The sequence below is a fragment of the Bos indicus x Bos taurus genome, chromosome 4, assembly GCF_003369695.1.
Source record: "Bos indicus x Bos taurus breed Angus x Brahman F1 hybrid chromosome 4, Bos_hybrid_MaternalHap_v2.0, whole genome shotgun sequence".
NCBI lineage: Eukaryota > Metazoa > Chordata > Mammalia > Artiodactyla > Bovidae > Bos > Bos indicus x Bos taurus.
In genome coordinates, this window is record NC_040079.1 from 92157549 (window position 1) to 92182961 (window position 25413).

The following is a 25413-nucleotide window of genomic DNA, read 5'->3' on the forward strand; positions in this document are numbered from 1 at the left end:
TGAAGAATATCTCTGGAGGCAGCCATACAAAGAACTACAGCAGCAAGCGCACTGGAAAGAATGAGAAAATGGACTTGAGGACAACCTTGGGTGATTTCTGTGGCGCGGTGCTTAGCAGTCATTAAGTCAGGTACTTGATGATTTCACTCTTAAAGAGCCAGCAGGGGTATCTTTTCCTCTGCTGAGATGCTATTTTGCACCCTAGTGCCCAACAGTCCCCCTGAGACTATGGAGTGAAACAACAGGAAAAGTGCCAATAACCCTCACAATCCTTAAGAAAATTAAGCTCTTAAACAAGATGACCCTCCTGGAACCATCCCCAAGTAGCCTGACCCTTCTCTGTGTTCTTTAGGTACTTCAGGAGCCTGTCAGTTACTGAAATTAGCTACATTTAATACATGTTTCCTTCTGCTGGCTACCTGGTCAAGAAAGTGGTTTTGGGAACTCTTATGTGCACCTTATTTAGATGATTACCCGAAAACAGGAAGGAAATATTGTACATAAGGACAGTGCTGTGGGGAGAAGTCTTTGAAAGAAATAAAAACATCTGAGGAAACAGTTTATATACAGAAAACTGCAAATAAATGAACCAAGCTGGCAACACATTTAGAATTTGAGATCAGTGACTAAGTGAGATGACTGGGTTTTATGTAAGCGCTCAAATACATGCTATGGACAGACTGGCTGAATTATCCTGCACTGCTAGAGTTAAGTAACGGTTGGCTGAATAAATTAAATCCTGAGTGCACTATTAAATAAAGTCTGGTCTCTCTAGGCTTACCTTTGTCTTTTCATCACTAGTTTCATCTATCCTTTTTATGTATTTTCTGTCTTATTCTAAAACATATCATAGTACAATCAAAGATAAATTTCAATAGTATTGTTCAAAACTATGTATTTTCTGTTGTGTTACACTGTAGCAAATTTTCCTTACTTTATAAAGAAAATCTGCTTTAAAGGTAATTAGTCTCAATGGATGTGATATAATTCCAATCATCACTAGAAATGTTCCCCAGTTTTAGCCTTTGCTTTTTGCTTAAGCAACATGATGTCCTTTTTATTTTTGCACATAAAACATCTTTTAGATATTTATGAAAATTCTCACTGAATGAAGAAGTCTGCTGTTCATCCCATGTATCACTAGCGTGTACTACCTATATGAGAGAGGCTAGCTAGACTGACTCTTTATTATGGACTGATAAATGTAGGGAGATTTGTTCCACCAACACATGGGATGCCCCAAATCTATGGACTCACATATTTTGTTAACGATTGTTAACTGTTGCTTTTTTCATCTGTAAATTAGTCTGAAGGATTATATTAAAAAGCCAGAGAGTGATATTTTGTTGTCAAGACACACATCCAAAACTGTTCAACTCCAACAAGAATAATGTGCTACATGTAAAATAAACATGTATTCCAAATCACTTTCAAGGCACATGAAAATTTTAAGACTGTATAATATTGGCTAAGATTTGTTGAGCGCCTGCTGCTGCTGCTGCTGCTAAGTCGCTTCAGTCGTGTCTGACTCTGTGTGACCCCATAGAGGGCAGCCCACCAGGCTCCCCGGTCCTAGGATTCTCCAGGCAAGAACACTGGAGTGGGTTGCCATTTCCTTCTCCAATGCATGAAAGTGAAAAGTGAAAGTGAAGTCACTCAGTCGTGTCCAACTCCTAGCGACCACACGGACTGCAGCCTACCAGGCTCCTCCATCCATGGAATTTTCCAGGCAAGAGTACTGGAGTGGGGTGCCATTGCCTTCTCCAGTTGAGGGCCTACTGAATGTTAATTTTTAGATTGAAACTTAGCTATCTCATTTAATCTCCACAAACCTATGAAACAATCCCATTTACAGATGAGAAAACTGAATGTCACTAAAGGTAAAACAAATTGCCCAAAGTCACACAATTAGAAAAGTGGCAGAACCAAGTATTTATCCTAGAATGTTACACTATAAAGCCTGATTTTTTGAACCACTATCTAATACTGCTTTTTGAACCACTATCTAATACTGCCTGGTAGGCTGGTTATTGTTTATTTTCTTCCTTTAAAAAAAAATAGTAACAAACATTGTACAACATGTATGCTTATAAAAATATATTGAATATACACTCATGCACCAAACTTTTCAAAAAACATTATAGATTGACTTTGCAGAATTTAAATATATTTTTAAATTAGGTCTTTTAATTTTTTTAACAGAAAATCATCTAATAAATGTAAGTAAATAAATATTTCTTGAGTTTGGACAACGAGTAAGGTGATGTTTTAAGCCTGGGGATACACAGCAGTTACCAACACAAAACAACCTCAAATTGCACAGTTTTAGCAAATAGTGATTAGGGCAAGTGATAGAGGATGAAAGGGGCTGGCGGGAGTGAAAACAGCGGTCAGGGAAGAACTCTCTGAGACAGTGATATCTGAATTGAGAGAACAGCCAAGAATACGAAAGGAGGGAGGGCTCCAGACAGAAGGAATAGCCTACACAGACCTGACCTAAGTCTGGCCAGTTAGAGAGAGATGGAAAGATCTGCAAGACTGGAGCATAATGAACAAAGTGGAGGACCAAGGCCGATAAGGGTGACAAAGAGAGTGGAAAGAGGTCAAACGACAAAAAGTGCAAGTTGTATTCACAGGGAAAGAATATTAAGCAATGGAGTGACTGGCAATAAATGGTCAATGATTTGGTAACATAATTTCTGAAACAGTTCCTCCAGTTTATAGATAATTCTATCAAGAGAGAGAAAAGAAGAAAACAGCAGGGAATGAAGACCTTGTTATGCATTTATAGCTGACTCCACCTATCATTTCTGAATACAGGTTGAGCATCAAAGAAACACACAGAAGTTGAAACAGAGATTTACACATGGATGTTCACAACCCGGGGCCTTTCTCTTTCACTTCCAACATGAAAACAGCATCTAATTATTTTATACAAGCGACTCACTTAGATTGAAAAATTCTACACATTAAAAATCTGAAGAAATGATAGGAAGAGGTAAATAAGAGCTTACAATCTAGTTAGAGCCACACAATTTTTTGTGGAACAAGCTGGTACTAAGATTCAGAGATAGGTTGGGGAAGGGATGTAGAAACTTCTTTAAAACATGTAGGGAGGTTTTAAAAACAACTTGAATGAAATTTTACACCTCTATCTCATTACATTTTATGTTGTTTGAGTGAAAGCACATAAAATTCTAGATCAAGAGAAGGCTTATTTCTATACTACTCTTTCTACCAGAGTACTCTACTGAGTAACAAGTAGGTTATTTAGGTGGAGAAATAAGGGGAAGTCCACAAAAATAACTCTGGGTCTGAAACTACTCAAAGGAAATACTGGGCAGAAGAGGCTAATTAACCGTAACACAACCATAAGAGCTTGTGTTAAGACAGTTGCCACAATTCCTGGTGACTTATCTGAGGCCATACGCCCTCGTACCACCCAGGGAAAGCTTGGAAGTTCTGTTGAAAAAGAGTCAGGGAGAAGAAAAGATAAGTGATGCTATATGCTTACTTGTATGAAAACAATAGTATCCTCACGTTTAATGGGCATGATATTACTGACAGCTTGTCATATTTAGAGTATTATATATTGCAAAGCAACTTTTCAAATTCATTACCTCATTTGATTCACAGTATCATGTTTAGCCAAAACAAATGTAACTGCACTATTTCTGTTTGAAAGACAAGACTATTAAATCACAAGAAAGTGAGCTGGTTGCCAATTAGACCCAAACTATAGATCAACAAATTCCAAGTCCTGTCTTTGTATAACTAGCCCAGTGGCTCTCAAGTGTGATCCCTAGGGACCAGGAGTGTCAGTACCATCAGACTCTCTAGGAAATGCAAACTGCAGGCCCTACACCAGACCTAATGAATCCTAAATTCTAGGAGTGGGGCCACGTACACATAAGTCCCCCAGGTATGCTGGTGCCTGCTAGTTCATAACCCATGGTACTGGATGGTAATGATTCTCCAGCCCATAAGAGTGGTGTGAGGAGAACTTCCTGCAGGAGGAAAGTACACATTCATGCCCCATAACTGCCTTGATAATTTCATCAGCCTCACACATTCTAGTGGATGATTATCAGTCATTTGGCTATCATACATGTATACTACTGGGCTCTGAACTGTGATATTACTTAATTGTTTAACTACCTGACTCTTTGCATTGATTTGATTTGTAAAATGTGTTGGAAACCAATTTTACTTAGAGTGATCATCACAAGAAAGGATCAGAGCCTATAGTGATACTGATTTTGGCCCAAGGAAGTGTAATTTTTTGTTTGAATTAAAAGTAAACACATGAAGAAAATTCACTGCCTAAAATTTCTCCTTGATAATACATTTGGTTGGTTGTTTCATATTACTATTTTATTTTTTACTTTACCAAGATTCTATCCTATCATTGGAAATTTGTAAAGGAAATACAAAATGGAAATCTAAGCTATAATTTTAATGTGGGCTTTGGCTGAGATTTTTAAAACAATATCTCAAAACGTAAAACACTATATATTAGTATTTCATTTAATCTAAAATGTCATAAATTACATAAAATAATTATGACTATGTTTTTACAACCACTATTAAATTAGAAAGAAACACTGCCAATCCAACAATGAAACGCCAACAAATGCAAGAGGCCTTCCAATTGAGATATGTTAAAGTATGAAAAGGTATCAATGAAATATAGTATGCATTTTATTGTACAGTTGCAGCTGACATCTGTCTTCAGGATGTATGTATTTTATTTTCAAAGGTAAGGTTGATCCAGCCCCAGTTATGGTACAGTTATAGTAATTTTGTTCTTCAAAGTTAAGCAGTAGTCATCCTAGCCTAAGGATTGTTTCATGACATCAGTAACTAAGCACTGCAGATGGAAAATATTCTTCTACAATTTGGTATCTGAGTTGTCATGCAGTGTAAGGAAACAGGCAATTGAGTGAGAAAATGAAGGCAGGGAAGCAGTAAAACATGGAGCCTTCACTGAAAAATTTTTTGCTTGTCATTTAGAAATGAAATCATTCCCAAATCTAAGTTTTGTAATTTTTTTAATGCTGACATTTCCCCTTCTTAATTAGTGATGTTGGTTCTTTAAGCTGATTGTTGACACATATAAGGAAACTCTGTTGCAGAAGACATTTGTGAATATAAATGTTCTGTAAATCTGCTTCCCTCTATCTTTGCAGGGGGCAATGTACTTGCTTAAGAACACAACAAAGAGATGTACTGGTATGCAGAAATTCTGAGCTGAAGACAAAAATAAGTTCCTGACTAATTCTTGCATGGAAAGTTCCCTAAAAAAATAGTACACATGGTCTGCAAAATGGTAAGCTCTCACATGTTAGAAGACCTCTGCTTACTTTTTTGACTTGGACAATTTTATTTAAATAAGGAATGTTTTGCTGGGTGAAGTTTCTTTTATTTTTTCAGTATTTTCACAATTCAGAATAAGGTTCTACACTAATTAAAAACTCTACTTATTTATCTGGGATATTTTAAATAACCCATTGAGCCAAGTGGAAAATATGTTGAGTTGGAAGTTAAAATACATGAGATCAAGCTGTGGTTTTGTTACTCCTCAGCTCCGTGACTTTGAACAAGTCACTTAATTTTTCTGTCACCTTTTTTTTTTTTTTAATTTGGAAGTTTACATGGCTGTTAAATCCTCTTTAGTGATTTCAGGGCACAAAAAAGTGCTTCATATATATTATCTCACTTAATCGTGAAAATGAAAAGAGAAAATGCAAGGAAGTATTGAAAGCAGTGCCTAGCACAGAGTAAACACCCAATGATTTCCAGCAGATACATTATTCTATCATCAATAACAACAACATTGCCAGGCTGAAATTAATGTTTCATTTCCAGTTAAGGAAACAATCTTCAAGAAGTTGAAATGACATTCCTGTGGTCCTTCTAATGGCCCAGTCCAGAATTATGACTTGTCTACTGGATGACCAGCCTGTGCTTTCAGCCTCAGAGGCATGGTGCCCTCCACAGTCACCCACAGCATAGCTAGCGTGATGGGAGTTTGAGGAGAAAAACCATCTTTTTGATATAAATTTAATTCCCAAAGCACTGCTTTGAAAACACCCTAAAATAAAATTGTTTTGTCTATCACATGATTTCTAGCCTTTTTTTCCTTTCAGTTTGAATTATACTTGACAAATTTTAGTACCAAACAATAGCCTCTAATGGTGTGTATATACAGAGAATAAAACAGCATAGAGAAGACAAAAGGTGAGTTGTGTGGGTGAATGTGTTTGTGTGAGAAACCAGAATGTGCACTGGGATTAGAGGAATAGTCATGGAAAGTAGAAGGCATCCTTTCCATCTTCAGCTCTGTGTTTTTAAGTGCATCATAATGAAAAAGAGACAGGAGTGTTCACTAACTAAAAAAGTCTGATAAGAGGGTGTCTAGGCACCAGGAGACTTGTGGAAAGATGTTCATTTCAACACTGTTCACAATAGTGAAAACCTGGAAACAATGGTCTACTGATAGGAGGACAGAGAATGTACACTGTGGGATATGTCCATAATGGCCCAGTATGGAAAAATTAGAAGGATATATGAATATTCATGAACATGTCTCAAAACAAAGATACTAACAGCGGAAGAAAGCTATGTCCTTAAACTATACATACAGAACATGTTAATACTTACCTTTTGCTATATACAGTACATTAAAAACCATACTCACTAAAATAATACTGTACATGTGTGTGTTTGCGTGTGTGTATATACTGGGAAGTACACAAATTGGGACAGTGGTTAAGAAGGGAATGGGAATAAGTCTTAGAGACAGTGACTCAGTGATTAAAGGGGAATCTGCACTCATCTGCAATTTTTATTTCTTTTATAAACAAAAGACTTGGAGCAAATATAATAAAAATATTTAGTTGCTGCCAATTCTAAATAGTGGAAGTAATAAAGTTTGTTATATACTTCTCTGTATTATTCATCTTTTAAATCACCCTAAATAAAAAAAAAAAAGAATGATTACATGATTTTAACCAAAATTTCTGATTTCTCAGATTACACTAGTTCACTGTAAAATGACGACACAGCAATGAATGAATACTTGATGTGAAGTTGATTAGTTGTCCACGTGTTGGTGTGACTTCCAGTTACAAGACATGAAGATTAGCTTGCACTGCAAGACATAGCTGAGGTTTGTTTTACAGATAAGAAATCTTTGGAAAAACTGAACATCCAATTTTTTATTGTTTGCTTCAAAGTTCAGTAATATATAACAAAATAAGTATGTCAGGTATAATGTGAGAAGCAAATCAGCAAATACAAAGAGACAAATTATTCTCTTTGCTTCAGAGAGAGAGAAGGGAAGTGTATTTGAAGTGAATCCTTTCAACCCCTTCCCAGAATGTTTTAAAATGTACACAGTAAGTACACAGATAACAAAATAAAGTACTATAGAAAAGAGCTACCAAAATACGGAGGATAGCCATGGTACAATACATCTCCTTCCATATCATCTCTTCCATAATGATGAGAGTAACGGATCTTTAGGTAGATCTACATGACAGTAAAGTGATATGAAAATAGCTATCATTTCTGTTGGTGACAAGGGTACCCTTTTTAATAATATAGCTATGGTTTGTGCCTACACTTACAGTGGGAGAAAATACATTCCTAAATTTATATAGCCATTTATAATAAGGGGCAAGATTACTAAAAATCACGTAATTTTCTTTCCATCCAAGTTCATGAGCACCATGAATTCTATCCATGGATTCCTGGGAGGCTTGCAGACTCAAATTTAAGAAATAATATCCTCTGAGACAGAAACATGCCCATCATCTATTCATCTACCTCCACTTCCAAACTATTGCTTAAATCTGCTACAGTTGGAAAATTAATCAAGTATACTAATTAATTTGTTTTTGTTCTGTCGCTAAGTCATGTCCGACTCTTTGTGACCCCATGACTGCCTTATCCTTCACTATCTCCCAGAGTTTGCTCAAACTCATATCCATTGATTCAGTGATGCTATCTAATCATCTTATCCTCGATCCTGATGCTGGAAAAGACTGAAGGCAAAAGAAGAGTTTGGCAGAGGATGAGATGCTGGTTATACATGCAAAGAATTAAACAGAATTTCACTAAGGGTAAGAAAGCAGGTTAAGAAAGCATTTATAAGTGGAACTTCTGCATTTATTTTTGATTTTCAGAAGTTCTCCTGCTTATTTTCTGATTTTTAATTGTGTTTCAGATAGTTTACTTGCTAAAAAGGCTTCACTGGATAATTTATCCCACATCAGCATACTAATAATGTCAAAATCCAAGCACACCTCAATATACCAAGACAAACTGCACAATTTCTAGGAAGGCAAGAGCTGAGGAATCTTCATCACAAAATGATGATGCCTCATTAAAAAAAAAAAAAAAACCACTGTAATTCATCTGAATTGCTTCCAATTTATTCCCATATGAGAATGTATATGGACATGGAAATGTGTGATGGACGCACTTCTCTTCCTAACTTGACTTTTCATTGAAGGGACATACACTTTTTATTCATCTAGAATCCTGCATAGCTTCCAAGGACCTCTGACCATTCTGACCACTTTGTTCAAATAAGAGTATAAAATTCTTCTTATATTTGTGTTATGTATTTTGTGTTCAAATACATCATCTAAAATCTCAGACTTCTGTTGAATGTTTAGAACTGTTGAAGTGATATGAGCAATAAAATTCAAAACCATTACCTCATAAGCTTTAATCATTTATTCTTTATATTGTAGGCATAATTATTACTCATCCCCCTATTATTCCACTTTTTTTTGCTGATTAAGAAACTAACTTGCTTACAAAATCAGTGAGAAACAAAGCTGGGATTTAAACATAGGTCCTCTGATCCCTCAACAAACTCTCCTGCACTCTCCCATAGTTCTTCACACTTATTTCAGGTTTATTATTTAAAAGATTCATTCTCCCACTGTCCTATTTTTCTGAGGAGAGATGAAATGAGTTTTCTTACCATTTAGATTCTAGTAGGTTTTAATATTCAAGCGATCCTGCCCAAGGTGCAATATTAAGAAAACCATTATTTCTCCATTTAATATTGCATCATTTTTGATAATAACTCTATTAAAGGAAATATTGAATAAGTGACCATTGTTAGTACCAATTCATTTAGACAGACATCTGACCCACAACAGTGTACCACCATGAAAGACCCTCATACAGGAGAAAATTAAAAAAGGAGTAAGAGGATCACTAGAAAGGGTGAAACAGTCTATCAAAGAGAAGGTGGCAATTCAAAACTTTAAAATATGTTACTATTATCTATTCTTTGCTGCTGCTGCTGCTGCTAAGTCGCTTCAGTCACGTCCGACTCTGTGCGACCCCATAGACGGCAGCCCACCAGGCTCCTCTGTCCCTGGGATTCTCCAGGCAAGAACACTGGAGTGGGTTGTCATTTCCTCCTCCAATGCATGAAAGTGAAAAGTGAAAGGGAAGTTGCTCAGTCTTGTCCGACTCTTAGCGACCCCATGGACTGCAGCCTACCAGACTCCTCCATCCATGGGATTTTCCAGGCAAGAGTGCTGGAGTGGGGTGCCATCGCCTTCTCCACCTATTCTTTAGTTGTCCAAAAAAACACATGTGCATTTTCTAAGGGAATGGCTTCTATCTCAAGGACTATAAAACTATTCAATGTTTATAAAAGAAGCTTTAAAAAAAAATCTCATATGGCTATCAACTTGCAATGTTTTTTGCATTATTCCAAAGGGAAAGTTCTTACTATATGATAAAAGCAAATTGTTCCTATGAGTTGACTACCTGAAGCCATGGAAAACAGATAGTACACAGACGTGTTGAAAAGAAAGAAAGATCTGTTTTGTTGTAAAGTGAGTTTGAACTAAAGAACCATTTTTTTTTAAAGGTGGCAACACTGTTAAGTTGGGTTTCCCAGGTGGCACGAGTGGTAAATAACTCGCCTGCAAATGCAGGCGACATAAAGAGATGTGGGTTTGATCCCTGGGTTGGGAAGATTCCCTTGGAGAAGAGCATGGCAACCCACTCCAGTGTTCTTGCCTGGAGAATCCCCTGGACAGAGGAGCCTGGTGGGCCACAGTCCATGTGGTTCCAAACAGTCAGACACGATTGAAGCCACTTAGCATGCACAAACAAACTGTTAAACAGCCGGGGGGAGCTGCAATATGGTGAACCAATTATTTTATTCAATTTAGCATGGCATTCAGTTGGCATACTAACCTTCTTAAACTGTAAACTGAAGACAAAAAGATCCAAATGAGAGTATTTAAAAAGATAAACTGATAACTGTAAGGTAAAATTTGATGAAACCTTTAGGGCAGGGTACAAAAATTATTCTGTTCAGCTTGGACCTTAATCCTGGTGATTAACTAAAAGAATAGCACAGGTTTCAAATAGCTAATTCAGATAATTCATTTAGGACTTCAGCACAAACAAATATGAATATCTGTATTGTAGTCTCACAACAAAGAACACTTAATACATAAAGAGACGAGAGGAGAAAACAGGAAGGAAGAATAACAGTTCTAGCCAAGAATCAACTTTAATTAGATTTTTAGAACAAACAAAAGAACTTGCTATTTTGACTTATCTTTTCATATGAGAGTTAACAAACAAAAGTTTTAGAGGATTTATTCAATGTGCTAAGACAATAAAATTTAGCATCTCTGACAAGCCAGTATCCTCCAAACTACATTCTTAAGATCCTTAAACATTCTACTATGGGCGAGAGTGAGTTTTGCAGGAATGGGAAAACATCAGGAAAGAAACTTGCTTCTTTAAATTCTACTTTTATACTCTAGGTTTTAGTCCCATTTCTAGCCTCATTTGGGGGCTCTCCTCAAACAGAGAATGACTTTCAGTATAGGAGAGTGAAGGACCAATATTAATTGTTGTATAAACCAAGGCAACATAAATGCATCTGCTGGGTGGTTGAAAGAAAAAATGACTACTGTGAACTACTTGGGGAATAACTGTACAGTGGTTGGTAATTCTAACCTGTACCCAGTCAGTATGGCAGCTTCTCTAGAAAATATAGTTGGCAAACTCAGGCCTGCATGAGCTGATCTATACAGACAGTTGCCTATGGTGTTCTGCTATTTTTCTATTAGGTAGCACGGGACTGTCATTGTCAGTGGCTGATTGATTGTGAAGTTAAGGGTCTTGGGCACCAAAAAGTCCTCTGTAGTGTGCACCCAAGTTCTCTATTCTCTATGCATTTTATGAAACGTTTTTCTTTTTCGACAATGTCCAGTAAAAACTTATATAATTTCATCTAACTACAAATTCAGGGTAAGTACTTGGGTTTTAACCCCAATTATTTCAGATGGTAAAATAAGTTTGTTTTCTTATCTATGAAATGTGTAAGTTGTTCTAGATAGCCTCTTCGGGTTCTGAGATTTCCTGCCCTAACTGTATATCTTTTCCTTATTAAACTGTGAATACTCAACAAAAGGTCAATTATTAAAACATTTAAAATTAGTGTCTGTCTGTATTTCTTAGGAAACAAGTCACCTAGTAATGAAGTAATGGTCTGCTGAATAGAAAAGATAAAGAAGAGAAGAAATAGATAAGGAGGGGTGGGAGAGAAGGGACTGGAGAAATTACAGATCATCTTCTAGGATAGAGAACAACAAAGAGCTTTCCCCCCAGGTGACAATGAAACATTATACAGTGAAGGTCCTGGGGCGCTGCACTAAAGCTAACAAGAGGTAGACACTTCCAAGATGACATGAGATTTGAGTTTGAATCTGACTTGGCAAAAATAGAACAAATAAACAAGCAAACAAATTTTAGTTCCTTCCAGCTAGTTCGAACTTGTTACAACTTTTCCTGTTGGCAGGGAGAAAGACCCAAGAACAGACATTCCTCGTTCTGAGGGAGACTCTTGGATTTTACGGCAAAGGATACCTTTTCTAGATTTCGGTCTTTGCTCCATGTGTTGTCTATTGTTTGGGTTTATCTCAGTCTAGGGTACAAGCATTTCCCCCTTTTATTTAGACTAAACTATTCACCAGTCTTGACCCAAATGAGGTTTGTCTGCAGTGAAGAGACTAACCTCCCTGTGAGCGGAACTTCACAAAGAACAAGGATAATAAAGATATCTGATGTGAACAAACACCTCTCTTATTCAGAGTTACCACAATTGTGAATTATGCTTCACTTGTGTTTGCAGAGTTGCCTCTTCTAATATATTTTCAATAGACCACAAAGCACCAAGAACACTGAGTAAATAACAGATGTTAAAAATAGCTACGGCCTAACAATGTTACTGGAGGAATTAAAGTGCAGAAACCCATCGTATGAGACGCCAACTTAAAACAAAGGCTGGCATAATACTGGTTCTTTGGTTCTTTTCAAATTAATAAAACACATTTGTTCCAAACTCATCCCTCTCACTTAGAACTACTTGGGTTGTTTTCGATTTCTTTTCAACTCCCACTAAAATACACAATAGTGGGTACTATTCTTGGTGTAATTTTACTTATTTTACATAATTCCTTCATCTTTTTTTTTTAACATAGTGCCAGCATATATTTGCATGTGTGGACTTATACATATGCCCTGTTTTCATACTTTGAGAGCACAGAAATCCTTCTAAAAGATTCTTTCTAGCCAGATTCCACTAGGTCATGTTATTCAAATGCAACATAACACAAAATTCATTTGTTCATGTGGTGTCTAGTTGCTAGGGGACACATCCAAAAAGTTAATCTTTGCAGCACAAGAGAAGACCAGTAGAGACCCTGAGTGCTACTCATAGGCTAGTACAGAGCCTCACGTTTGTATTCAAACCTAGAAGAGGAAACACTGGGAAATAGCTATTTCTACCCAAAGTGCAATGAAATAAACACAGTGATTTCCAGTCTACTTGCAAAAGCCCAGTATCTTTTCTAGACCTCTCAAGTCATTTAACATTATTTTAAACAGAAACCCTATAACTTCTGCCTTTAAATAGCAAAACACGATTCCTGAAAAACTAAAGGTTCTGAAATGTCCCTTCAAGTCCACGAAAGGGAATGATTTAACTGTTTTCTTAAAGGCCAATTTCTACAGAGGGATGAATCTGACAGAGCCGTAAACATCATTTAAAATCATTTGAATGTCTCACCTAAGTTTACTCTTCACATGTTTAAAAAAAAAAAAATCCTGCATATTACTTACATTTTGCAGTCACTTTGTACCCCCCCAGAGGAGGGGCGTGGCCTTCTAATGCATCAAATCCAGCAGAAACCAGGACCATGTCTGGATCAAACTCTGTGGCCACAGGCTTCACTACAGTTCTGCACAGTAAAAAGGCAACCGGTTACACATGGGAATGGCAAATACCTTCAAAAATTGTGCAGTGAAAATGATTTGGCACAATCTCAAGAACTTCCCAAGAATAAAGAAAAGGGGGAAAGAAAACACTATTTGAGTGGATCAAAAACTTATCATTTCCTTAATACTGAATCAATCACTGTTATTTTTGCGTCCCAATTCAGTCTTTTTTCTTTTATCTTTTTCTCCGAATTAAAAAAAAAAAAAAATGCTTGCAGGTACATTCTAAAGCCGCCATGTTACATGAACATCTGTGGCTGTTTTATCCCACTGCCTATAAAAAAAAAACTGCTTCTTCCAAGGGAGTGACTAATGTTTTACAGAGGAAAGGCAAAGCTTTAGTGAAAACCTGGCTTGCTCCGGTTAGTAAGAACTTGGTGTAAATTTGAACTATAAATTTCTTTGGGGAAAAAGTTGCTTTTCCAACTTTTTTTAAGAAACATTTTTAAATATTTGTCGTGGTAGGGGGTGACTCTTGCAAAGGAAAAACACAAAATTCCTTTAATAGGATCCAGATTATAATGTTAAGCCAGTCTAAGGTCAGAGACACAAGGAATGCGGCTGCCTTATCCCTGACTGCCACCCCTGCTGGCCTCACTTGGACACTTGAGCACTCACCTCCTCACCTTCACAGCCTCACTCACCCCTTCCTCCTCAGAGCTGGATTTGAGAGCCAGTGACTAGTGGATGCTACTGGGCTTTATAAAACCCAATAGTTCTTTAATGCAGCCTTCACAAAGAGTGTGCCATCATTAAAATCCAAACTTTCAAAGCCTATTTAATGAAATGAAATGGGACTAGTTCACCCTACACTGAATTTAAAAAGCAGTAAGTTCTCTTTTATATGTTTGGGAGAAATAACTAAACAAAATATTAAAATAGCTATCCTTGAATAGTGACACAATTATGTTCTTTTCATCTTTTTAAATGTGCAAATTCCCAGATCTCTTTTTTTTTACAATAACTACATATTAGTTTTATACTTAAATCTTTTTGCATGTAGACAAGAAGTTGTTCAAGTTATAAAATTAAAAAAAATACTTATTTGAAACATACCTACATAGAGATAAAAAGGAATTAAATGTCTTTCATAACTCCACAATTTTCACAAAAGTATAAAAGTTCCAAGACTTCAATATCACAAATGTACAAGTGACTTCCACAGTAGTCTTGCTGACATTTGGAAAGCCTCATATCTGAACTGCCAATCAGTGGAACTAAGTGAATATCTAACTTTGTTTATCATGTACAAGTTTATTATTTTATTCTTCAATAAAATTAAGAATCTCTAATATAGCTACATTATTAGGAGAGACATTCAGTTCTTTTCCTTCCTAATAATACCAATAATCTTCATAAAAGTATCACATTAGGAATTAACTACTTTTCATATGCATGAAATAACAATGTGATATATGATGTTGGAATATTAGGTGTTGCAATAAACTATCTCAAAGAATCAAGAGTGTTTTCTTAAGGTACTCCATCTAATTAGTTTGATTAATCCTATGTACTACGTTAGATTACAAACACGCAGTCCACTTCAGTTGCTCAGTTGTGACCTACCCATGGACTGCAGCATGCCAGGCCTCCCTGTCCATCACCAACTCCTGGAGCCTACTCTAACACATGTCTATCGCACTGGTGATGCCATCCAACCATCTCATCCTCTGTTGTCCCCTTCTCCTCCCACCTTCAATCTTTCCCAGCCTCAGGGTCTTTTCCAATGAGTGAGTTCTTTGCATGAGGTGGTCAAAGTATTGGAGTTTCAGGTTCAACATCAGTCCTTCCAATGAACACCCAGGACTGATCTCCTTTAGGATGGACTGGGTGGGTCTCCTTGCAGTCCAAGGGACTCTCAAGAGTCTTCTCCAACACCACAGTTCAAAAGCATCAATTCTTCAGCATTCAGCTTTCTTTATCATCCAACTCTCACATCCATACACGACTACTGGGAAAACCATAGTTTGACTAGATGGACCTTTGTTGGCAAAGTAATATCTCTGCCTTTTAATATGCTGTCTAGGTTGGTCATAACTTTTCTTCCAAGGAGCAAGCATCTTTCAATTTCATGGCTGCAGTCACCATTTGCAGGGATTTTGGAGCCCCCCAAAATAAAGTCTCTCACTGTGTCCACTGTTTCCCCCTTTATTTGCCATGAAGTGATGGGACCAGATGCCATGATCTTAGTTTCCTGAATGTTGAGTTTTAAGCCAAATTTTTCACTCTCCTCTTTCACTTTCAGCAAGAGGCTTTTTAGTTCTCCTTCACTTTCTGCTATAAGGGTGGTGTCATTTGTATATCTGAGGTTATTTATTGACATTTCTCCTGGCAATACTGATTTCAGCTTTTGCTTCATCCAGCACAGAATTTCTCATGATGTACTCTGCATATAAGTTAAATAAGCAGGGTAACAATACACAGCCTCAACGTACTCCTTTCCCTATTTGAAACCAGTCTGTTGTTCCAGGTCCAGCTCTAACTGTTGCTTCCTGACCTGCATACAGATTTCTCAAGAGGCAGGTCAGGTGGTCTGGTATTCCCATCTCTTGAAGAATTAACAAACACTACTCTTAGGAAAATATGGAGGTAGATGTTTAAGCAATGTTGTCCATTTAACCATATGCCTTACAACAACCATGCATTAAGTTTTTCCACCTCCTTTCCTTCTCGCTTCCACTTCTCTTCTTTCTCCCGAGTCAATCTATACTTGTAAGATTGACTGGAGGATAAACACCCTTCAAGGCACAGCTCACATACTACCTTCTTCATAAAGGCTTCTCTCAATATCTGGATATAAAATATATATGTACATATTTTTGAAAGAAAAAGATAAGATAGGAGACAAGGGCTACCAACATAATATGGGAAACTTAGAGTTGATCAATGGAGGGGAAAACCTGAAGATAAGTGCAAATCTATAAAGAGGGAGCCACAAAAAGCAAGATGACTTTTCTCTGTCTTCCCTGAGAAACAAACTGGCCAAAGAGGAAATACCCAGAGAGCCTGACATCTGTGAGTCACTCAGACCAACAGTCAGATTTTTCCCCCTATCTTTCCTCAGTAAACTCACCAGTCAAAAGCCCCTGTCAGTCACACAGAGTTCTCAACTATCTTTTTGGTGCCCCTTTCTCAGATATGATGGACTGTGTGAAGAAAGTCTCTAGCATGAAAGACAACAAAAGTAACATGCCAACAAATGAATAAAAGAAAAGGAACTCAGAAAATGAGACACAATGCAGGGAAGAGAGTATAATTACAGAAATTTGGATTACTCTCAAAGACATAAGATGGTACACAATGAAAAGAAGGTGCTATTAAAAAAAAAAGAAAAAGCAAACAAAATGTGTAATAGACTGTTTAGAAGATAAATTTGACAAATTCTCTCAGTACAGCACAAAACAGAGATGTGAAAAAATGGCAAGAAACTTGAAGGACCCATTTAGGAAATCAACATATGAAGGAAAAAATCTACAGAAAAAATTTAAAAACTTATAACCTCGTATACATCCAAGATGCAAAACTGACAGCACATAATAATTTCAGACATTCAAAATATCAAAACAAAAAGAAAATACCTCCCACAAATACTATCAAAAGAAGGCAGTGAATGCCCCCATCAAAATGAAGGTATAAACTGAAAAAGAGAATGAGATACAAACTGTTCCATCCAACAAAACATTTTTATAAATGTTCAATTTTGTCTCAAAAAATTATTATAACAGAAGAAAAGAGTAAAAATTTGGCCTGCAAATTCACACAGGCTTTCAAAATGCTCTATTTCACAGGACTAATCCTGTATATTTGAAACCACTCCAAAAGTATGAAAAAACAGAAAATTTGGAAAAAAAGAGGTTCAAAATGGAGAAAGGAGTAGTACATCAAGGCTGTATATTGTTACCCTGCTTATTTAACTTACATGCAGAGTACATCATGTGAAATGCTGAGCTGGATGAATCACAAGCTGGAATTAAGATTGCCGGGAAAAATATCAATAAATTCAGATATGCAGATGACACCACCCTTATGGCAGAAAGAAAAGAAGAATTAAAGAGCCTCTTGATAAAGGTCAAAGAGGAGAGTGAAAAAGCTGGCTTAAAACTCAACATTCAAAACACAAAGACCATGGCATCCAGTCCCATTACTTCATGGCAAATAGAGAAACAATGGAAACAGTGAGAGACTTTATTTTCTTGGGCTCCAAAATCACTGTAGACTATAACTGCAACCATGAAATCAAAAGACATTTGCTCCTTGGAAGAGAAGCAAGGACAAGCCTAGACAGCATATTAATTTGGCAAAACTAATACAATTATGTAAAGCTTGGAAATAAAATAAAATTAAAAAAAAATAATTAAAATGTTTAAAAATACAAAAAAAAAAAAGTAGAGACATTACTTTGCCTACAAAGTTCATATACTCAAAGCTATGGTTTTTCCAGTAGTCATGTATGGATGTGAGAGCTGGACAATAAAAAAGGCTGAGTGCCGAAAAAATTGATGCCTTCAAACTGTGGTGCTGGAGAAGACTCTTGAGAGTCCCTTGGAGAGCAAGAAGATCAAGCCAGTACATCTTAAAGGAAATCAACCCTGAATATTCATTGGAAGGACTGATGCTGAAACTGAAGCTTCAATACTTTTGACCATCTGATGCAAAGAGCTGACTCATTTGAAAAGACCCTGATGCTGGGAAAGATTGAAGGCAGGAGGAGAAGGGGACAACTGAGGATGAGATGGCTGGATGGCCTCACTAACTTAATGGACATGAGTTTGTGCAAACTCTGGGAGACAGTGAAGGACAGGGAAGCCTGGCATGCTACAGTCCATGGGGTTGCAAAGAGCCAGACCCAACTGAGCAACTGAACAACAACATCACTTTAAATGCCTTCCATTTTAAAATGCATATGTTTAGAGTTGTGTTCGAGTGGTAGTTGTTTGTTGAATGAGTTAGTGATGCATGAGTATAAGAGTTGTATGACACCATGCTTACTGAGTGCCTCAGATCAGATCAGTCGCTCAGTCATGTCCGACTCTTTGTGACCCCATGAATCGCAGCACTCCAGGCCTCCCTGTCCATCACCAACTCCCGGAGTTCACTGAGACTCACGTCCATTGAGTCAGTGATGCCATCCAGCCATCTCATCCTCTGTCGTCCCCTTCTCCTCTTTCCCCCAATCCCTCCCAGCATCAAAGTCTTTTCCAATGAGTCAACTCTTCTCATGAGTGCCTACTATGTTGTAAATATGTTTGGTTTAAAGATGTGCTAAATTTTGAACTGAATCTTATTTATTTTCCTATTATTAGTATTAAACTCTTTCATGTTCAGTTATCTTTTAAACTGATGAAACTAAGGCACCACAGTTCAGTTCAGTTCAGTTGCTCAGTCGTGTCCGACTCTTTGTGACCCCATGAATCGCAGCACGCCACGCCTCCCTGTCCATCACCAACTCCCGGAGTTCACTCAGACTCACGTCCATCGAGTCAGTGATGCCATCCAGCTATCTCATCCTCTGTCGTTCCCTTCTCCTCCTGCTCCCAAGCCCTCCCAGCATCAGAGTCTTTTCCAATGAGTCAACTCTTCGCATGAGGTGGCCAAAGTACTGGAGTTTCAGCTTTAGCGTCATTCCTTCCAAAGAACGCCCAGGGCTGATCTTCTTCAGAATGGACTGGTTGGATCTCCTTGCAGTCCAAGGGACTCTCAAGAGTCTTCTCCAACACCACAGTTCAAAAGCATCAATTCTTCGGTGCTCAGCCTTCTTCACAGTCCAACTCTCACATCCATACATGACCACAGGAAAAACCATAGCCTTGACTAGATGGACCTTTGTTGGCAAAGTAATGTTTCTGCTTTTGAATATGCTATCTAGGTTGGTCATAACTTTCCTTCCAAGGAGTAAGCGTCTTTTAATTTCATGGCTGCAGTCACCATCTGCAGTGATTTTGGAGCCCCCAAAAATGAAGTCTGACACTGTTTCCACTGTTTCCCCATCTATTTCCCATGAAGTGATGGGACTGGATGCCCAGTCTTCATTTTCTGAATGTTGAGCTTTAAGTCAACTTTTTCACTCTCCACTTTTAGTTTCTTCAAGAGGCTTTTTAGTTCCTCTTCACTTTCTGCCATAAGGGTGGTGTCATCTGCATATCTACCACAGATCTCTTTTAAACAGATTTTTCTTAAGCAAATCTTAAATATTCAAAAGCATTCATTTAATATTTTATCTGAATAACTGGGTTTTCTGGTAAAAGACAGGGAATGATGCATATGTGTTAGTCCCTCATCTTATCCCAATATCCCACTGAAAGAAAATTATAAAAATATACAAATGAACTCATAGTTTTAAATATAAATCAGGTAGATAGATATAGAAAAACCTTCAGATATGTGTGTATACATGGGTTATTATGTATTTCCTAAAAGCAATGACAGTGCAGTGGCAAAGAGTACAGTTAGCATCGGGCTTCAAAAAAAAGGTTCAGGGATCCTTGGAGAAGTGGCTGATTCCAGGACTATAGCAGGGAAATACAAGATATTTCTGGAACATCAGGTGACAAAAAATAAATAAATAAAATGCCCAGAAAGAGAGAGGCATGTTAGTAGAGCATAAAAACCAATGTAACAGAGCTCCCAATGGCCAAAGGTGAGACAATCTGATGAACAAAACAAATAATGACATTATTGGATTATAATCCATAGAGTCAAGTAAGTATCCAAGAGTTCTCACAGAGATTAAAAAATAATAGAAGAAACACAGAAAAGAAAAAAATACCTCTACCTCTGCATACATAAAACTTTCAACTAATAAGTACAAAAGAATTGAGGTAAATAGAAAATAACTACTTGAATAAACTATTACTACAATCAAGTAATCAAGATTAGTATCTCCAGTCTCCAGTAATAAGACATATTAACATCAGTACTCTCTGAGACGGGAGGATCAATTCTGTAATATTCTTGCTAAAAACACACAACCTCAAATCTAATAATTAGAAAATATCAGACAAACCCAAATTGAGAGACACTTGACAAATAAGAATGATCAGTACACTTTAAAAGTCATGGCCAGAAAAGACTAAGAACTCACTACAAATTGGAGGAGACTAAGGAGGGATAGTGGGCGGGAGGAGAAGGGGATGACAGAGGATGAGATGGCTGGATGGCATCACCGACTCGATGGACGTGAGTTTGAGTGAACTCCAGGAGTTGGCGACGGACAGGGAGGCCTGGCGTGCTGCGATTCATGGGGTCGCAAAGAGTCGGACACAACTGAGCAACTGAACTGAACTGAACTGAAAGAGACATGGAATCAAGATTGCCGGGAGAAATATCAATAACCTGAGATAGGCAGATGACACCACCTTTATGGCAGAAAGTGAAGAGGAACTAAAAAGCCTCTTGCTGAAAGTGAAAGAGGAGAGTGAAAAAGTTGGCTTAAAGCTCAACATTCAGAAAACGAAGATCATGGCATCTGGTCCCATCACTTCATGGGAAATAGATGGGGAAACAGTGGAAACAGTGTCAGACCTTTTTTTTTGGCTTCAAAATCACTGTAGATGGTGTTTGTAGCCATGAAATTAAAAGATGCTTGCTCCTTGGAAGAAAAGTTATGACCAACCTAGACAGCATATTAAAAAGCAGAAACATTAGTTTGCCAACAAAGGTCCATCTAGTCAAGGCTATGGTTTTTCCAGTGGTCATGTATGGATGTGAGAGTTGGACTGTGAAGAAGGCTGAGCACCGAAGAATTGATGCTTTTAAACTGTGGTGTTGGAGAAGACTCTTGAGAGTCCCTTGGACTGCAAGGAGATCCAACCAGTCCACTCCAAAGGAGATCAGTCCTGGGTGTTCTTTGGAAGGAATGATGCTAAAGCTGAAACTCCAGTACTTTGGCCACCTCATGCAAAGAGTTGACTCATTGGAAAAGACCCTGATGCTGGGAGGGATTGGGGGCAGGAGGAGAAGGGGATGACAGAGGATGAGATGGCTGTTTGGCATCACTGACTCGATGGACGTGAGTTTGAGTGAACTTCAGGAGTTGGTGATGGACAGGGAAGCCTGGCTTGCTGGAATTCATGGGATCACAAAGAGTCGGACACGACTGAGCTGAACTGAACTGAAGGAGACATGACAGCTAAGTGCAACATGAGGCTTTGGACTGGACCCTGAATAGAAAAGGGGAAAGTGCAAAGTCACTACTGGGGAAAGTGCAGTCCCATATAAAGTCTGCAGCTTAGCTAAGGGTATTACACAGATATTCATTTCTTAATTTTGAAAACTGTACCTGTGGTTTTATAAGTTTCTAAGATTATGGAAAGCTGGGTGTAGGGCATACAGGAGCTCTGTACTATTCTTGTAACTTTTCCATAAGTGCTACAGCACTTTAAAATAAAATGCTACCAAGTATCAGAATCACTACCCCCCAAAAAACAAATAATATATGTGTAACAAAAACTGAAGATAGGAGAGTTGGCAACAAATAGATATTTTAAATAAATCTCCAGAAAAGGGGAACTGACCAAGTGCATATGAAAAGAATGAAACAAAAAGAAGGTTACCATAGAAGAGATGAGAGATACTCAATGGAACCCCACTGAAGAAACAGGGATGGTCAAAGAAAGAGAGGCAGGTCTGAAAATAAGGAAGTGTTAAAATGTTAGCTGGTTAAGAGGACCCGGACTAAAGCTCAACACCTTAATTACCTTTCCTCTATGCCAACAACCAGTATTTAACCCCAGGCAAAACATTCACATGATTCTTTTTTAAGAAAAGGATGTCTAGAGAAAGCCAAGCCTTTCTGTGTGGATACTGTCCCCCAAAATGCAGTCATTTGGCAAGATACATGGGACTCAGTAGGTAAAGAATCCACCTACAGTGCAGGAGACACAGATTTGATCCCTGGGTCAGAAAGATCTCCTGGAAGAGGAAATAACAACCCACTCCAGTATTCTTGCCTGGAGAATCCCATGGACAGAGGAGCCTGGCGAGTTACAGTCCGTGCGGTCACAAAGTGTCGGGCACAGCTGACTGAGCAAGCACAGGAAGATACACAGACCACAAGCCATCTTCTAGAATGCAATACCCCTAAGTGCGATTTGGCCATCTATGCACTCTAATCCAGACTGGCTGACACAGAACACCCAACTGACCCATTTACACAACCACAGGAAAAGCTGACAGCAGTTATTCTTTTCATAAATGTCAATGGCAGAGTAGGAATTTCCCAACATAAGGAGACTCGGCAGTATGAAGAAAAAAAGTTTAAAATAAATGTAAATACTAACAACCCTGGACAAAACAGAGATAGTTCAGGAACAGAAGTAATAATCTCAAGGAGATTCAAGAAAGCATTTTATCTTTAAAACACAGATGTCCTGTTATGAAAAAGAATAACTGAAGAACAAGGAAAGAACTTAAAGATAAAAACTACAGTTGTATAAATTAGTAAGGGATCTGAAGAAGTAAAATTGAAATAGTCCCCTATAAAAGGAAGCAAATAGATAAAATATATAATAATAAGTGCAAAAATAGACATGAATGATCAATATAGAAGCCTTGTATTTGAATAACAGGATCCGTGAGAATGCTGAGGAGGAATTTTTCAACTAATAGTAGAAGATAATTTTAGGAGCTGAAAAATGACTAAAGTCCACAGATTTGTTAAGTCCAACCAGTGCCAAGCTCTATCTATAACAACAAATACACACTTATACATATTCTCAGGAAACTTCAAATCCCCAGAGTTCTGTTAAAAAAAAAGTCACCCTCAAAAGAGATGAAGAATGAGATTGACATCAAAATCCTAACCGGCAACACTGACTGTCCTAATATTCTGAGGGAAAATTATTTTTAAACTTTAATTCACTTCTAGCCATTATGTGCTGGGATTCAAGTATGATACTTTAAAAAAAAAATATTTTTGGCAAGGCTGGCTTTTCATTGCTACGTGGTCTTTTCTCTAGTTGCAGCAAGTGGGGGCTACTCTCTAGGAGTAGTATGCAGGCTTCTCAGTGCAGTGGCTTTTCCTGTTGCAGAGCATGGGCTCTAGAATGAGCAGGCTTCAGTAATTCCGGCATGTCGGCTCAGTGCTTGCAGCTCCCAGCTCCTGGGCTCAAGAGCATGGGCTCAGTAATTGTGGTGCATGGGCCTTAGTTGCTCCATGGTATGTGGGATCTTCCTGCACCAGAGATCAAACTCGTGTCTCCTGCCTTGGTAGGTAACTTCTTTACCAATGAGCCACCAAGGAAGCCCTCAAGTATGTTATTAATACTTAAAAATACTTTAAGACATGCAAGGTCTCAAAAGCATAATTCCAAAGCCCCTTTCTGAATAAATGTACTTGAGAATGTAGTTCTACAAAGGAAGGAAGTAAATCGAAGAGACACAGGCACAGGACCAAAGTAGTGTATGTAACACAGGAGAATGATGAAGAGGGCCCACTGATGATTTGTACACAAATTTCTTGCTGGATAAAAAATGACTGAAGCAATAATAACGGTATCTCTGCTTTTCCATCTTCTCCTGACCACTGGAGACTCTGTCGTGCTCTCTTTAAGAAGCAGTCCTCCTCCAACATTCCTTTATGCCTGCTCCCCAAGCAAGACTCATGCTACAGAGAGCACATCAAGCTTATAAACAGGGAACAGACTTGTGGACACAGTGGGGGAAGAGACAGGGGACAAATCGAGACAGCAGCATGGAAACACATATATTACTGTATGTGAAATAGGTAGCCAGTGGGAATTTGTCGTGATGATGCAGGGAGCGAGCTCAAACCTGGTGCTTTGGGGCAACATAGAGGGATGGGGTGGGGTGGGAGGTTGGAGAGAGATTCAAGTGGGAGGAGACATATGTATACCCATTTCTGATTCATGTTGATGTATGGCAGAGACCAACACAATGTTGTGAAGCAATCATCTTCCAATTAAAAATTTTAAAAATTTAATAAATGGAGACAAAAATACTACAATTAGTATTACTACTACTTCTACTACTAATACTAAAGGGAGACATAGATCAGGTGATTAGACACTAAACACAATAAGGAGAAAAGAATCCCATTCTGGATTTCTTTCTATGAAATACTGTTAGTTGCTGCTGCTGCTGCTGCTGCTGCTGCTAAGTCGCTTCAGTCGTGTCTGACTCTGTGCAACCCCATAGACGGAAGCCCACCAGGTTCCCCCGTCCCTGGGATTCTCCAGGCAAGAACACTGGAGTGGGTTGCCATTTCCTTCTCCAATGCATGAAAGTGAAAAGTGAAAGTGAAGTCGCTCAGTCGTGTCCAACTCTTAGCAACCCCATGGACTGCAGCCCACCAGGCTCCTCCGTCCATGGGACTCTCCAGGCAAGAGTACTGGAGTGGGGTGCCATTGCCTTCTCCAACCAGGCTCCTCTGTCCATGGGATTTTCCAGGCAAGGATACTGGAATGGTTTGCCATTTCCTTTTCCAGGGGATCTTCCCGATCCAGGGATCAAACCTGGGTCTCCTGCACTGCAGGCAGATTCTTTACCTACTGAGTTACCAGGGAAGTCCCTTTCTATAAAAATGTGATTCTAATGTGAAACCTCCGCTGCTAGAATCAGAGTTCTGGTTTTATTTCAGCTCTAGTCAATGGCCAAAGAACTGCCTGCGCTGATGTTAAGTCATGTCCTGGGCCTAAGCTGAACACCATTAGTGACTTCCCATGACTCACTTCAGCCTCTGTCAAGTCAACAGCACGCTATGCTAGTCACTCCTTCGGCAAGCCCTGTGCAGGGGAGCATGCTCTGCTCTGGCTTTATGGAAAAGCAAAGCTTGCTTCCTCAGCCTTCAACTCAAAATGTAAAGCATTTCAGAGCATTTTAAATTCTAGAGGGATTTCCCTGGTGGTCCAGCGGCAACGATTCCACGCTGCCAATGCAGGGGGCCGGGTTCAATCCCTGGTCAAGGAACTAGATCCCACATGCCGCAACTAAAGACTCCACACACCACCACAAAGATCAATGATCCTGCAGGCAGCAGTGAAGACCCAGCCCAGCCAAATCAATATTTCAAAATTTCAGTTACTCAATATTTTTATATTCATTTAGCAGTCATTTATTGAG

The 25413-nt window shown here is 38.3% G+C and overlaps 1 protein-coding gene across 10 annotated transcripts in view; it reads right to left on the bottom strand.

The window, feature by feature from the left end:
- Positions 1–25413, bottom strand: part of HDAC9 (histone deacetylase 9) — a 986654-nt gene that overhangs the window by 124472 nt on the left and 836769 nt on the right. For all 10 annotated transcript variants that reach the window (XM_027539980.1, XM_027539984.1, XM_027539978.1 and 7 more), the window contains one exon: positions 13180–13298. In XM_027539980.1, the coding sequence (XP_027395781.1) occupies positions 13180–13298 (119 nt within the window). The remainder of the gene's footprint in view (positions 1–13179; positions 13299–25413) is intronic.